Raw genomic sequence first — 14701 nt, forward strand, 5'->3', positions numbered from 1 at the left:
AATATCACAGTTTCATGACTGAAATATTTCAAGTATTGTTGAGATGATTTTGAGAATCGTACTAATCTTTTACAAAATCTGGGAATAATTTGAAACAACTTCATGAGATGACTACCATTGCAAGACTTTAAATTTCTACAACTGTAAAATATTATGATTTACCAAAGGCATGCTTCCTTAATAACCCTAGTACTCCACATACCAACAATTCCAGCAAAGATCAGGATTACTAAAAAAGTGTTTTTGGTCAAAGAAAGTTACAAAAAAATCACACATTTGAACAACGTCCCCTACAATTCACACACCATACAGTTAACATTAAACATAGTTATTATTGTATGGGTATGTTGAGTAGTGTGTTTTGTCCTGACGGTAGATACGCCACATTACGTGACATTGACAACTGGTGGGCTATATCTTCTGCTGCTTCTATTTTTCTCAATTCGACCAATCCTTCTCCTGTGTCTTGAAATGCTGTGGCCAACATGTCAGCTGCTTTAGAGTCTCCCTCTGCAATAATGATGGTGGCTAACTTTTGCTGTTCTGCCTGTAAAAAGCAATTACAAATGTACCATATTACAGTATCTGAATTTACAGTTAGTTTCAATACTAGCCCATGTAAACGAAAGAAACTAAAGTTTTGCCACTGAGGGCGCACTCTGGTGGCGCAAATTATGGGCAACCCAGATTGCAGCAAAGATTGAATACTATATATCTGTTAACGATCAAATTAAAACACTGATTATGATAAAGAGAATTATACTGTATTACACTGCTCAGTGAAGTTGATTGTTATCGACATTTTATTTGTATTCTGTGGATTGACAGATAAACAGTACATCATTGCAGTGTTACTCAGAATATTTGAGTCAAAATTCCACAAGTTAATTCCTGCTGTACAAAAATATTTCATACAAAATAATGACAATCAAGCAACATAATGCCTACATTTTGTGTGTAATTTGTTTTTTTGTCTCTTTGCGTGGAGCAAAAGAGAAAATTTCAATGAGGACAATACAGCTATACTGAATTGAATTTGTATATTCTGGTTCCATTATTATTGACATTTCTTACCTTTTCTACTATAAACCTGGCCTTTTCTTAAGACATACATATATCTTACCTTTTCTACTATAAACCTGGCCTTTTCTGCTTCTTGCTGGGCCACTTGTTTCAGTTCTACAGCTAGGGTGAATTCTCTACCAAACGTTAAGTGAGTCTGAAATTGAACAAAAACAGGATTATATCTTTTAATTCACAATTCATCTGTAAATTTTAGCTGACAGTAATTAGTCCTATTTCAGATATGTTAAAATAACTAAAAAGAAAACATTACATAGGTAAGATACAGGCAATAGGTAGTTAAATCTACCTACATTCCCATGCCCAACAAAATTTTGACATGTTTAGAAACTGAAAGTTTTACCAAATGCCCCTTTCTGTTACCAAGGTTTACAAACCTTAGCAACAGCACTAGAGATTTACTACTAGATATTTGTCTAACAAGCAAATAGAATTGTACTTGTACACTGCTCAGAGTGATAAATTGATATCAACATTTGTATTCTGTGGATTGACAGATAAAAAGTACATCATTGCAGTGTTACTCTGTACATCTATTGGCCTTTCACTTGTCAAATGTACTAGCCATACTAAACATAAAATCAAAATGCAGTAGGTAAAGTTTAGAGAACTTTCAGTCAGCTTTAAGTACGCGGTGAGTTTATGATAAACACAGTTTGTAATCCTTAAAGTAGAATGTCCATATGGCTGGTGCTGTAACTTTGCTAACTTTCATCTACTCTGGGAGTTAGTGCAGTCACAACACCAGCAACATGAACATTCTAATAACTGATCATAAACCATTTTTATCATGAACTCACCTCTTGTATTGGTGGAATAAAAGAATACTACACAACAGGTAAATAATAATTGAACCAAGCTAACAATGGTTAATAGTTGAGCCATAAATGAATGATAAAACAATTCATGCAAAAACACATTTATAAATACCCACAATCCAAGATATTCAGTTCAACAGCACTGGATGACTCACCAAGTGTGAAGTCTTAAGATTTGTATTAGATATGTAACATTGATATTTTTGTCACTTACAATAGAAATGTCGTCCAATATGAGACCAAAGTTGGCAGCCCTGTCAATTAATTCTTCTCTAACTTTGAGTGACACAACCTCTCTCTGAGTGATTAATTCACTGGCATCAAACTGGGCCTGTTTTCAAATAAACAACAAAATAGTGGAAAATCTTAAACATCATTTAACATCATTATATATGAATATATTAGAAGGTCTGTTTAACTGCTCAGAGCCAATGCCTCAACATCATTGTGTTCTGTGGATTGACAGATTGGAATACATCATTGCAGTCAACATTGCACTGAGGACTTTGCTTACAAGAAGGTTGCGAGGTCAGCTATTCATAATCATATATGAAAACCCCTTTTGGTTCTACTTTAAATCAACATTCCTGAGTAAATGCAAGACTAAACTGATCCAATAGAAAGGGGTGGACTGGTCAAAAACGCCACAGAAGGATCTGTTAGAGGAATATAACTAAACAGAAAACTTTTTAAACAAGGACTTACAACTACTGCTTTTAGGACTTCATTGGTAATAGATGGAAGCACTCTCTCATCATAATCTTCACCTATACTGACATACATCTGTGGTAACCTCTCAGGCATTGGTTTGAAGAGAATACGAAGGGTAATATTAACATTCTGTAAATCTTTAAAAAAATAAAATATCAAAATATTATACCATCTATTATAATCTGATTTTTTTCAAATAGGAAATTGAGATGATATAAGTACTTTTGATTGAATTGGTAAAAGACACGGGAGAATCTTAATATTCTCAACACTGCTCAGAGCCAATGGTGCGAGATTTGTTTCAACATCACTGTGTTCTGTGGATTGACAGATAAGAATACATCATTGCAGTGTTGGAATTGACAGTGCTTTAATAGCAGTTGTCCAGGGCATAGTCTTCACCAATTTTACAAATTTATACAAGGTCCTCTTCAGGTCAAGTCTAAGTAAAAGACAATGGCTATGGCATGATTAAGGTCCATCCTGGCTGTCTTGGTTAATATTGACTGGAGGTGTTGTACAGTACACTTTGCAAATATTTACCACCACCACCACCACCACCCCCCCACCCCTCACCTCCTAACACCCTTATCGAGAAAAATACAAACAAAACAGATAGCATGTTTACATGTACCTTTTGTGCCGGTAACCACAGGAACATTTCTTGGTCTGTCACGACAGTCAAAGAAAATAGGTTTTTGTACCCATGGGATTAGAAAATGTGTTCCTTCACCTGAAACTTCGGGTAATACTCCTCTAAGTCTGTCAAATATTACTGCACGGTGAGCTGCTTCCACTGTGTAACAAATGTAAAGTGATTTGAATTGAGAGTAGTCCATATAGGTAATGTACACCTATCCAACACTGATGATCAACTTTTAATAAGGACACATCACAATCATAGTTATAATACCATTTTTTTCTGTCATATAATGTCTGATGCACTGACCCAATGATGCTCAGATCTGTTAACAGGATGAGAGTTAGTCAGTATTTCTGGAAACTTTTAGAGTTGAATGTTCACCATCCCATTTTTCATTGTGTGTTTGTGCTTATACAATCTATTTTTTTACAATCTCAACACTGCTCAGAGCCAATGGTGCGAGAGTTTGCTTCAACATCATTGTGTTCTGTAAATTTACAAGAATACATCATTGCAGTGTTGGATTGTTACATGTGTATCATTAACAGGTTACTATTCAATAAATTAATATGAATCTACACATCAGCACATGATGTTATATTTAATTCACCCTATAAATTATAATTCCCTAAGTTCCATTACAGTTCACAGGTTTTGCTAAACTCTTTTTGGAGAAGATTGGTAGTTTCTTTAGTTTAGGTATAAGATGTAACCAAGTTTGTTTGTATTTTTAGCTTCTGTGGCTGAGAAAATGTCTACTGTTGCAGACTTACAACCTTTATATGCATATTTTAACACAATCCCAATAGTGCATCTGGCTATAACTGGTCAGAAATCCCCCCCCCCCCCCCGAAATTATTTAGGCATGACGTTGGTGTATCATCCTATATTGAATATTTCCCACTGTTTGATTTTTAAGTGATTATACGAATGAAACTGATCAAAATCCAGATTAAGTATACGTACATGCAGATATATTGATAGTCAAGTTATGCAAACTCGTGTTATCAAACCACGTGATGCAACTTGCATGAAAGATTTCACTAGACACTACACTGAATATAAGATGGCATCGTAACTCAGCAATTTTAACTAGTGCAGGTTTGGGTTTTTTTGGAAAAGAACACTGTAGCTTACCGTTATACAATGCAGAATTTACCACTCCACCGGCAAGTGCCAGACCAAGACCAACTTTGCCAAGAGTGTTGAATAAACTCGTCAGGCCAGCCGCCATTTTGGATTAAAAGTAGGGCTAAACCGTGCTAATGTTCGTGAGCGCACTCTCTTATAAAACTGACCAATTTGTCAGAATTGTTACAAAACCCTTTTCTCACAACTCTCCTGAAATCACATACAAATTCCTTTGAGAAATGCAGTGTCGTAGTAAATACACCGCAAACGTGGTCCCATTCGCAAACGTGCGTGCTGTTCCGTAACCTGTTAATCAGCGCAGGCGCAGTTATGTCCTCGTTCTTGTAAGTTGCATTATGTCCATATTTCATCTGTAGTTTCACCTTATTAAAAATTACAAGACTTAATACAACATGCCATACATTAAATCACACATTTTAGTGTTTATTAGTAATTGGACAAAAAAATTTAATTACAAATAAATATATACATTATTTTGCTGGGTTTGAAAGAGGCTAGCTTTGACCCTTGACCGCAACCAGCGTGCGTCTTCTTCCTGATGCAAACACGTTGTCCGTGGTGAAACCATACCGTTTTAAAAGGTGAGTGTCCCTTCACATTTCGTACATATTGAGCAATCTGTGTAAAACAACGACGACAAAAAAGTCTGTGTGAAATCTCAAAGCAACCATATCGAGCGATAGTAGCTTGATGTTTTAGTGGTTTCATTTGTAGCTATTAACGTTGAAAGTACGTTTGATTTCGATTCTCTGGTCAACTTGAAGTCACCACATTGTCTGTGACCATTGCATTGGACCCACGTGTAATATCGTGGTGAATGAATGACATATACAACCTTTGGTATAATACGACAACAAAATTAACTTACAAAGTATCGTTACTTGCATTGTAACTCCTGATTGTACCAATTTTCTTTGGCAATGAAAGGTAAGTATTACAAATGTATCTTTAGAGCCTACTAAGTTTGTTTACTGTTCGACTGATGGAGTCTCAGCATAGGACAAAACCTAATCATGGGAATATACTAGTACTTCCAGGTTTAAATTATTACTCATCAGACACTTTTCTGATATTTTTGAAACCATTGTTGTAAAATATAAAACATGATTGTTTGCTAGTTGCCACATTTTTGTAATATGTATGTTTTTTCTGTCTTGTCTAGTTCAAGTAGTTGCATTGTTAATATTTTTTCATTATTGTGTAAATCAATTTTTGCCTGTGATGAAGAGTAATAAATAAATAAAATAAATAAAATAAGTTAACTTTATCTAAAGATTTCTGAGTGAAAGTGAATGGTTAATAGTCACTAGTAGTGACAGCAATTTAGCTATTAACATTGATAAATCATGTTGGAGAGAGTAGGTCTGCTTGCAGACAGTGTGCATGGTGTGATTCTTACAATGTCCCTAGAATGCTGGAGAAGGTGGGGGGGGGGGGGGGGGACATTGTCAGAATCAAGTCTCGACTTAATTTGCAAGCAGGCTAAGTTGGAGAGTTGATTATATATGCAGCATATAAATGACTGTTTTCGTTCATGCTCTTTTATTATTTTATGAGTGATGCTGAAAGAGAAGGGTTAATTTTTTCGTACAGATTTTCAGAAAAGATTCACCCAGCAAGACAGAATGACAGCTAACGGTGCAAAGAGTGAAAAACCATCTTTTCTGGAGTCAAAGATTATACGCCAAATAGAGGTAAGCTTGTCAGTCACTCGGGCTATTGTCTTGTCGTATAGAATATTTCAAGTATGGAATGGTTACAAGCTATATATTAAAACAGCTAAAAGAGAAAAGCAAATGACTTTTTAAAATCAGATTGTAAAAAGGGCATATTCCTCTTAATAAATCATACTTATTGTGAGAGTATATTGAAACTTACCTTACTTAGTGCAAACTTACCTTTATGTTCAAGTTGAAAATCAGGAGATATAACTCCAAGTTGCATAAAACAAGCAGTTATCCAAACTTCTTGTAGTTTCGACTGTGCACAGAATTTTCCAAGGGCTGAGATGAAAGAATGATGGTGTTTCTATCTGTCTGATTTTATCTAAAAGAGACAAATCAATGCAAGATAATATTTTCCTGTTCTAGAATGTACATAGAATCATTATAGTGTTCTATACATGTAGGTTTTCAGAAACCCAGATGTAGGATGTACAGCACAGAAACAGTTTCAGCTGTTCAACTTTGACCTGAGAAACAATATCAATGTTATACAGATTGACTGGTATCTATCCATGTCAATAGAGCATGTAGTCTAGCTGCTAGACCATCAGGCAATTCTGCTGACTTCAAAGTGACCACAGGTTACATAGCACCAAAGGTGCTGCTGTGGTACTGTTTCTGTCTGAGTGGTACTGTCATCCCTGGTTGTCATAACCTTCCCAGCGCAGACCCAAGGACTTACTGCAAGACTATCAAACATGTAAATGCAGCTTGAAATTAACCAAAGGATAACAAATTGTGTGAAAATATGAGAAAAATGAGGTATACTGTGATGTAATAAACTTCAGTGTAGGAACCCAAATACACTGAATTTCAGGGTTTGATTCATATTTCTTTTTCTTTGATGTAGTATTACTTTGGTGACGTCAACCTAAGAAGGGACAAATTTCTTCAAGAAAAGACCAAAGAAGATGAAGGATGTATCCTTTAAAATTTAGAAACAGTTATTGTGTTCTTAGTGTAATCTTAATATCAAGTTTTCAGTTATTGTTTTGCATGATACATTATGCTTACTTGTGATCAGTTCTTTCTTGTTTTACATAAAGACCAAAAGTAAACTTTTATCAAACAAGTGAGGTAACCTGTGAAAGCTACTTTGGAGCAGTACATTTGAAACAATTGCGATGTTTTAATTCATCTTGTACAGTGATCGTGTTAGTCATTCAGTTTTAATGTGTTCAACACATGCAATCATTTCGATTTTATTATTCCTAAGTGACTATATTCACTGTGTAATTAATTCTTGAAACTATAAACATATAAACAACACATGTACATGCTGCTCATCAGAGATGAGGGACAGTACTATTCCCCTAAGATCTATGGGAACATTCTTCAAGATCATGTCACCTTGTGACGTGATCGTAAACAGCGCCCTCTATCATGAGGGAACAAGACTAGCTGTTTGCAGTCAAAAGATCTCAGCATATCAAACATATGTTGTGTGTATTGGTTAAAATTTAGTACTCAAATATGTACATTTTCCACAATATTCTATCCCTAACATCCACTAGAAACTCCTGGTCCTATTGGCTGGGCGATCACTGACCAGGAAAGGTATTATGTCATACTAGTGGACAAATTATACCATCTTTTGTGAAAAATGATATTATAAACTGTAGATATTCCTGTTATAATAAAGACAAAAGATAGTATAGTTTGGCCACTAGGTGTGCTACTCATCAGTTAGGCTTTCCATATGGTATGATTTCCTTGACTGATACTTACCAGGGGTTACACTGGAGACTTTGATCACATTCAATAGATTGAAACAAATGTCAACAGACTTTGAAGTCATCGTTGCAGCTCTCAAGAAATCCACATCAGGACTACTAGAGGTGAGTTAAGTAAAATAGTTCTCATTAGTCAGGATATATCACATGGTACACACATTTAACTATCATTGGGCGATTAAAGAGTTTATGCTAATTGAGAGAATTTGATTGGTCACTGGATTGCTAGAACCTCACAACAGTATTTTGTCTGCATTTTAGTGGTTCCTCCATGTGAAACCAAACAATATGGCAGCCATGATGAAAATTATAACTTGTATTTCATCTAATCTCTAATCTTGGGAAACATAACCCATATTTCATGTTGTTTTAGTCTCTGTTACCCAGACTCTCGCCACTGGGGGGTTCTACTAAGAGACCACCCAGACGAGACTCTGGGAAAATATAATCCCTGTTCTTTTACCCTGGTGTCGAGCTGCCTTACATATCAAACAGTAATGTTATTAGTATATGTTTGATGTCAGAAAGTAATCTTGTGTTTCAGATCAGTGAAGACAAAACTAAAATTCGCCGATGTGAGGGTAAACCTGTACCAGAAGACTCTGACAATCTAAGGGCTGACATCAAATCTAGAAGTGTGTATTGTGTAAGTACCTGAGTTACATCCTTGATAGGCAAAGTCGGTGATATTTTACTTTGTTTATCGAGGTGTAAACATTTCTTTGATCTTTTAAATAAGTTATTTTTTAGCGAATTCTTGTGTGACTGTCGCTGTTTGTGAATGTTCTAAAGACAGACAAAGAAGAAAAAGAAATCTGGTGAAATTTACATGATTTCCACATCATTCAACCTTAACTTTTTATACATGTATTTGATAAAGCCAGGAAAAACTATTTAATTTGTCTATCCCAGTAGTCTAAAAGCCCTAACCCTAATGTTGCCTGCTAATACACTAAATTACAAAAAACAAGATGGATTTATAGATAATGTACACCCATTGATCTTTAAGCCTTGTTGCCATATTATATTGATTTTGTTACATATTTATAATTCATTACTGATAACTCTTTATCGTCTTTACAGAAAGGATTTCCAAATGATGCTAGTCTGGATGATATTCAAGAATTTCTTGACAAACACGGCAAAGTGAGCACTATTCAGATGAGAAAAACCTTGGACACCAAGGAGTTCAAGGTAAGAGTGGTAATAGTCTTTATGTTCTTGTTGTGTCTTGTTTCTATGGCAAATGTTTTTGTGTCTGTTTCCATGGCAGTCATTGCTTATTAGCCCCCAGTGGGCACCACCCAAAGGGGCGTAAATGGATTCCGTCTGTGTGTCCATCAGTGTGTGTATGTGTATGTCCACGCATCTGTCCGTGCATGCATGTGTCTTCCGTTCACCCTGATATCTCAGGCATGCACCAACTGATTTCGACCAAACCAGGGTGTCCAATTTTCTCTGCAACTGACTGTAATATTGCTTGCATTTCTCTGGTTTCCTTCTCTTTGTTTTCATAGCTTTGTTTTCAGATCTCTCGAGTTCAGACCTAACTCATTTCTTTCATTTGTTTTTAATACACAGGGATCAGTGTTTACAACTTTTGATTCTGTTGAAGACGCTAAAAAATTTGTAGATGCAGAATCGATCAAGTATGGAGAAACAGAGACTATCAGGCTATTAAAGTGAGTAAATTACAGAGTTAATTAGTTTTTTAGAAATATTGAAATTTCAGACGAAATTTTCTTAGTCTATATACTACATTTTGTAAACTTTTGTTCCAAATACAAACGTAAAAACTGTTACCTGAAATTTTGATTGCACTCTTCAGTCCTTGTAAGGCCCTGTGTTCTAAACAGTGGCTGAAGCTGTTGATAAAGACTAAAGTGTGCAGTCAAAAGTTTCAGGTACAATGTTCAAGTTTGTGTTTGAAACTAATGCTTAATATAACAAATTGGATTACTAACATGGATGGTTTTTCATTTGAAGATATTTGAGTCTGTACTTTGTTGGGAAATTGTTCTCACATGGATTACTAACAGCTGAATTTTCAATTGGAGATATTTAGGTTTGTGTACTTTGTTGGTAAATCATTATCACATGGAAGGTCGAGGGGGGGGGGGGTTAACAAATAGTTTTGATTTGTAGAAGTACAATGACAAGCAGGAGGGTATGCTATTGTTGTACTTGACATAACTCAATCTGTCTAACAATAGGAACATCATTTTATTTATGTAATATTGACAATATTTGTTACATCTTCAGAAAAACAGTCATACAAGTAGAACACTTGTACTTATACTTAAAATAACACAATCTGTACACATCGTAAAATCAAAAGCACTATTTTCTTGCTAATACATGTACATATGCAATTACTGATTCTGAAAATCTATATATTTTGTTTCTGAAGAGCTGATTATTTTAGAAAGAAGCAAGAAGAAAGGAAGGCAGCAAAGAAAGAAGAAAAAATGCAGAAATATAAGTAAGCGTTGTCATGACAAATTCCTATGGATAGCGTGTATTAACTTGGTTTTTTTTTATTAACTCATTCAAATTTATCACAAGGTAGTCAAACTTACCAATGTCAAATATTACAAAATTGGCAGTATGGCAAAGTGTTGGATTACAGTATTGTTAAATTAGACATGAAGGTGACAAGACACTGCCACATACACACTGATGTACGTACACACACACACACACACACACACACACACACACTGATGTACGTACACACACACACACACACACACACTGATGTACGTACACACACACACACAAACACACACACACACATACTTATATACATACATACATACACGCGCACACACAGATCAAAGTATAAAAGTGTAAGCAAAAGGTGTCCTTATATCAAATATGCTAAGAATTTTCACTCATGTTAATTTGCATATTCATGTCATCTGAAATGCAAATCATACTAATTTTTTTTTTTTTTTTTTGATAGAGAGAAGGATGAAAAGGAAGATGGTGATGAGGTAAGGATGTCAATCTCACTTTCAAACTAAGTATACCTAGGCCAAATCAAATGCCATCCACTGTTACATATGTACCAGTGATTACTTAGTACATCAAAAATGCATCATTACTAGTGGTATATTGCAATCATGTGATTGCAGCTATCTTGAGAGAGAGAGAGAGAGAGAGAGAGAGAGAGAGAGAGAGAGAGAGAGAGAGAGAGAGAGAGAGAGAGAGAGAGAGAGAGAGAGAGAGAGAGAGAGAGAGAGAGAGAGAGAGAGAGAGAGAGAGAGAGAGAGGCAGGCAGACAGACAGACAGACAGACAGACAGACAGACAGACAGAGACAGAGAGAGATACAGACAGACAGAGACAGGCAGACAGACAGACTGAGACAGAAAGACAGACAGACAGACAGACAGATATGATGGGGATGAAGGTGAATGGTTGTTATTGGTGATGTAATTAAAGAATGTGTATTTGGACGTACATCTTGGAGGTCCAAGATCTATGATTTGGAATTCTGCAAAGTCATTTCATCCCTCTTCAAAATGCAAATTTTTATTCCCCATCTCACTCAAAATGTTCCTTTTTAATCTCCATACTAGCCTGGTAATGAATACCAACCAGGGTGTATTTTGTACTTTAGTGGTGCTACAGACCAAACCTCAAGAGAAGATTTACATGCAGTGTTTGACAAACATGGCAATGTCAGGTGGATTGATTTTACCAGGGGAGAAACAGAGGTAGAAAGTTCTTGAATATTTATCATTTTATATACATAAAGGGGCAGAAGCCGAGTTAGTAAAATTGGAGTGAAAAAAATTACGTACTGTATTGCAATAGTGATAAAGGAAAAAGCCTGTCTATGAAGTTCTCTGGGCATCTTGTGCAACTGCAGTATTTGGTTGTGTCCTTTTCTCTTCGTATAAATTGCGTCACACCGTCCCACACAATGTTAAAATAACTGAATATAAACTTAGGTTCATTAGATTTGTCTCTCTTAAAACATGATGAGAAAGTGTTGTGTGTAAAACATCACTGACTTGTACTGTTTTATCCATGTAGGGTTATATTAGGTTTGATGGTGGTGAAGCACAGTCAGCATTGGATAAAGTCAAAGAAGGCAATGATGGAAAAATTGTTGTGAATGAACAAGAACTTACAACCAAAGTGCTGGAAGGAGAGGAAGAGAAAAACAAGTGGCTTGAAATCAGGGAACAACAAAGGAAAGTGAGAGATATGAAGAGAACAGGTAAGTACTACTACAGAAATTTCATTCATTCATTCATTCATTCATTCATTCATTCATTCATAGTAGAGTTAGGCAGATAAATGTGATCATTACCAGACTCCAGTAACAAGATATTGTGGAGTTAGGCAATGAACCATAGTTTTGTCGATGGTATACCTGTAAAATGCAGAGTTAGGCAATGAACCACAATTCCTCCATAGTTTCTACACAGTGTAATACAGAGTTAGGCAATAAACCATGGTTCCTTCATTGTTTCTCCATAGTATAATGCAGAGTTAGGCAATAAACCATGGTTCCTTCATTGCTTCTCTATGTGTAATGCAGAGTTAGGCAACACTCATGTGATGACCTGGGATTGGAACATAACCCTTTAAAACAAAGTGTTTACAAGAACAGACTTCATGATATGGAGATTCCACAGAATACAAGCCATACCTCTGACTGACTTGGTAGGTAACCATTCATAGATTGGTAGGATGTAATGATTTGTGTTTGATGTGTAAGGGTTTTGTATATGTTTGTGTTCTAGGAAGGAAACGTAAACCATTCAAAGGAAGACATGCCAGAGATGGACCTCGTAGAAAGGGAACAAAATTTGAAGGAAAGAAGACTGTGTTTGAAAGTGATGACGATGATGATGAAGATGACAGTGGGGATGAAGGTAAATGATCAATTAAACTATCAAGCTATCAATCAATCAATCAATCAGTTAAGCTATCAATCAATCAAGCTATCAATCAATCAATCAATCAATCAATCGGTTAAGCTATCAATCAATCAAGCTATCAATCAATGAATCGGTCAGTCAAGCAATCAATCAATTGGTTGGTCAGTCAGTCAAGCAGTGAATCACACTCATTTACTAATTGTGAAGTTCATTAGATATATTTCTACGTATGTGATATTTGTAACTGAATTTAAGTTCTCTCCCTAAAGGAATGATGTATGGGTTGGTAGTAATTTTGTAGTAAGTGATAAAAAAACAGCTCTAGTCTAGAATATTTCAAAGTGGACATTAAAATGTCACAATTATGATTATTGATACACCAAGCGTTATTATATGCATTACTTTTTTTTTTACCAACTTGCATCTTTGGATGACTAATTGCATACATTTATACTTGTTCATTGCACATAAATTTATACTTGTTCATTGCAGACACAGCCAAGAAAGAAAGCCAACCTGTAAAACGTGCCCATGAAGATGATGCTGGTACTACTGAAGAACCTGCTAGCAAACAAGTCAAGACAGAAACAGCTGTGGCTGAGTAGAGAAACTCTTATCAGAACCATCCCAGCTGTTGTCTTCATTCCTAACAAAACTTAGAAACCACAAACTTTGGCAGATGTAAAAAGAGCAAGGCAGGCTATTCTTTGAATAGTAACAGTACATCTCACCATGAATTTGATGAAGACAGAATTTGTACACAACTTTGAGCCCATAAACTTTAGCAGATGCTAACACAGCAAGGCAGATTATTCTACAAAGAGTATCAGTACATCTTGACATGAACTTGGTAAGGTAACAAAACTAAAAACCACAAACTTTGGCAGATGCTAACACAGTGGGGCAGATTATCTTTCAAAAAGAAATAGTACATCCTGGCATGAATTTGATAGGATGACAGGCCTTGTACACAAAATAAACAGATACATGTACTTGAGTATGTTTTACACAATGGATTCATCAAATATACCAGTACCCCTTTCAAGTATCTAGAGTTCTAGAACACAACTGAAGTACACCATAGACTACACAATGGATCCATCAGATATACCAGTACCCCTTTCAAGTATCTACAGTTCTAGAATACAACTGAATTACACCTTAGACTACACAGTGTTAAAATCTGTAGGTGAATCTCATAGCTTTGTCATCTTCCCAACTATGACAACATAACTGAAGTACAGTGTAGACTACATCATAAAAACTCTATAGTGACACCTTGTATCTTTTACACCTTCACTAGTATGACCACCAGTTATGAGATGACTCACAGATCTGTATACATGTATCAGACTTTCTACTCACAGACCTGTATATCACATTTTCTACTCGCAAACCTGTATATCACATTTTCTACACACAGACCTGTATATCAGACTTTCTACTCACAGACCTGTATATCAGACTTTCTACTCACAGACCTGTATATCAGATTTACTGGATGCATTATTGGTATTTGGAGTATTTTTGATGAGGTTGACGTAGAGGAACAGCCTATGAACTGTTCACTTTTTTCCCATTCTGACCTTTATGGATTCTACCTGTGAGCCTTCAAGTTGAAATAGAATTTGGCCATGTGACTTGTTATAAGTTATAATCAACTTGGTACACACTGCTTAGTTGAAAACACAAATGATGTACACACACTTAGATATATGAATATTTGTTTTCATGTATACCAACAGTTTTTGTCAAATTTAATATTATTTTTCACTTATTATGAAAAGAGATGGTAGACTAGAATACTACAGAAGAATGTCACTATTATCATGTATTCAATTATATGAGAAAGAAAACTGTGACGCTGTACAAGATATTTGTTTAGATCTAGTAATCTGAATAAACATTTTAATCATATCCCTTGTATTTTAGTGTGTTTC

The 14701-nt window shown here is 35.5% G+C and overlaps 2 protein-coding genes across 2 annotated transcripts in view; one reads left to right on the forward strand and one right to left on the reverse strand.

Moving 5' to 3' along the window:
• The window catches only part of LOC144450465 (prohibitin 1-like), a 5334-nt gene extending 641 nt beyond the window's left edge, over positions 1-4693 (reverse strand). Inside the window, exons 1-6 of the mRNA XM_078141075.1 lie at positions 4393-4693; positions 3247-3408; positions 2607-2749; positions 2116-2232; positions 1124-1219; positions 1-547 (exon numbers count right to left, since the gene is read on the reverse strand). The exon at positions 1-547 is cut by the window's left edge and continues 641 nt beyond it. Of these exons, the coding sequence (XP_077997201.1) occupies positions 332-547; positions 1124-1219; positions 2116-2232; positions 2607-2749; positions 3247-3408; positions 4393-4489 (831 nt within the window). The 5' untranslated portion in view covers positions 4490-4693 and the 3' untranslated portion in view covers positions 1-331. The remainder of the gene's footprint in view (positions 548-1123; positions 1220-2115; positions 2233-2606; positions 2750-3246; positions 3409-4392) is intronic.
• Positions 4694-4934: 241 nt separating this feature from the next.
• On the forward strand, positions 4935-14577 carry LOC144450484 (lupus La protein homolog). Its single transcript, XM_078141106.1, has 13 exons — positions 4935-4988; positions 6001-6101; positions 6982-7051; positions 7863-7969; positions 8409-8510; positions 8948-9058; positions 9446-9546; positions 10275-10346; positions 10830-10860; positions 11448-11585; positions 11908-12094; positions 12624-12755; positions 13254-14577. The coding sequence occupies exons 2-13, from the start codon at positions 6033-6035 to the stop codon at positions 13364-13366; spliced, it is 1233 nt and encodes a 410-aa protein (XP_077997232.1). The 5' UTR covers positions 4935-4988; positions 6001-6032; the 3' UTR covers positions 13367-14577.
• Positions 14578-14701: the final 124 nt, after the last annotated feature.

Source organism: Glandiceps talaboti, chromosome 20, assembly GCF_964340395.1.
Source record: "Glandiceps talaboti chromosome 20, keGlaTala1.1, whole genome shotgun sequence".
NCBI classification, from domain to species: Eukaryota; Metazoa; Hemichordata; class Enteropneusta; family Spengelidae; genus Glandiceps; species Glandiceps talaboti.

Coding starts and splice junctions, on each gene's coding strand:
- LOC144450484 (XM_078141106.1), top strand. CDS start 6,033: ATGACAGCTAACGGTGCAAAGAGTGAAAAACCATCTTTTCTGGAGTCA. Junction 7,970..8,408: donor CCACATCAGGACTACTAGAG/GTGAGTTAAGTA, acceptor CTTGTGTTTCAG/ATCAGTGAAGACAAAACTAA. Junction 12,756..13,253: donor AGATGACAGTGGGGATGAAG/GTAAATGATCAA, acceptor TGTTCATTGCAG/ACACAGCCAAGAAAGAAAGC.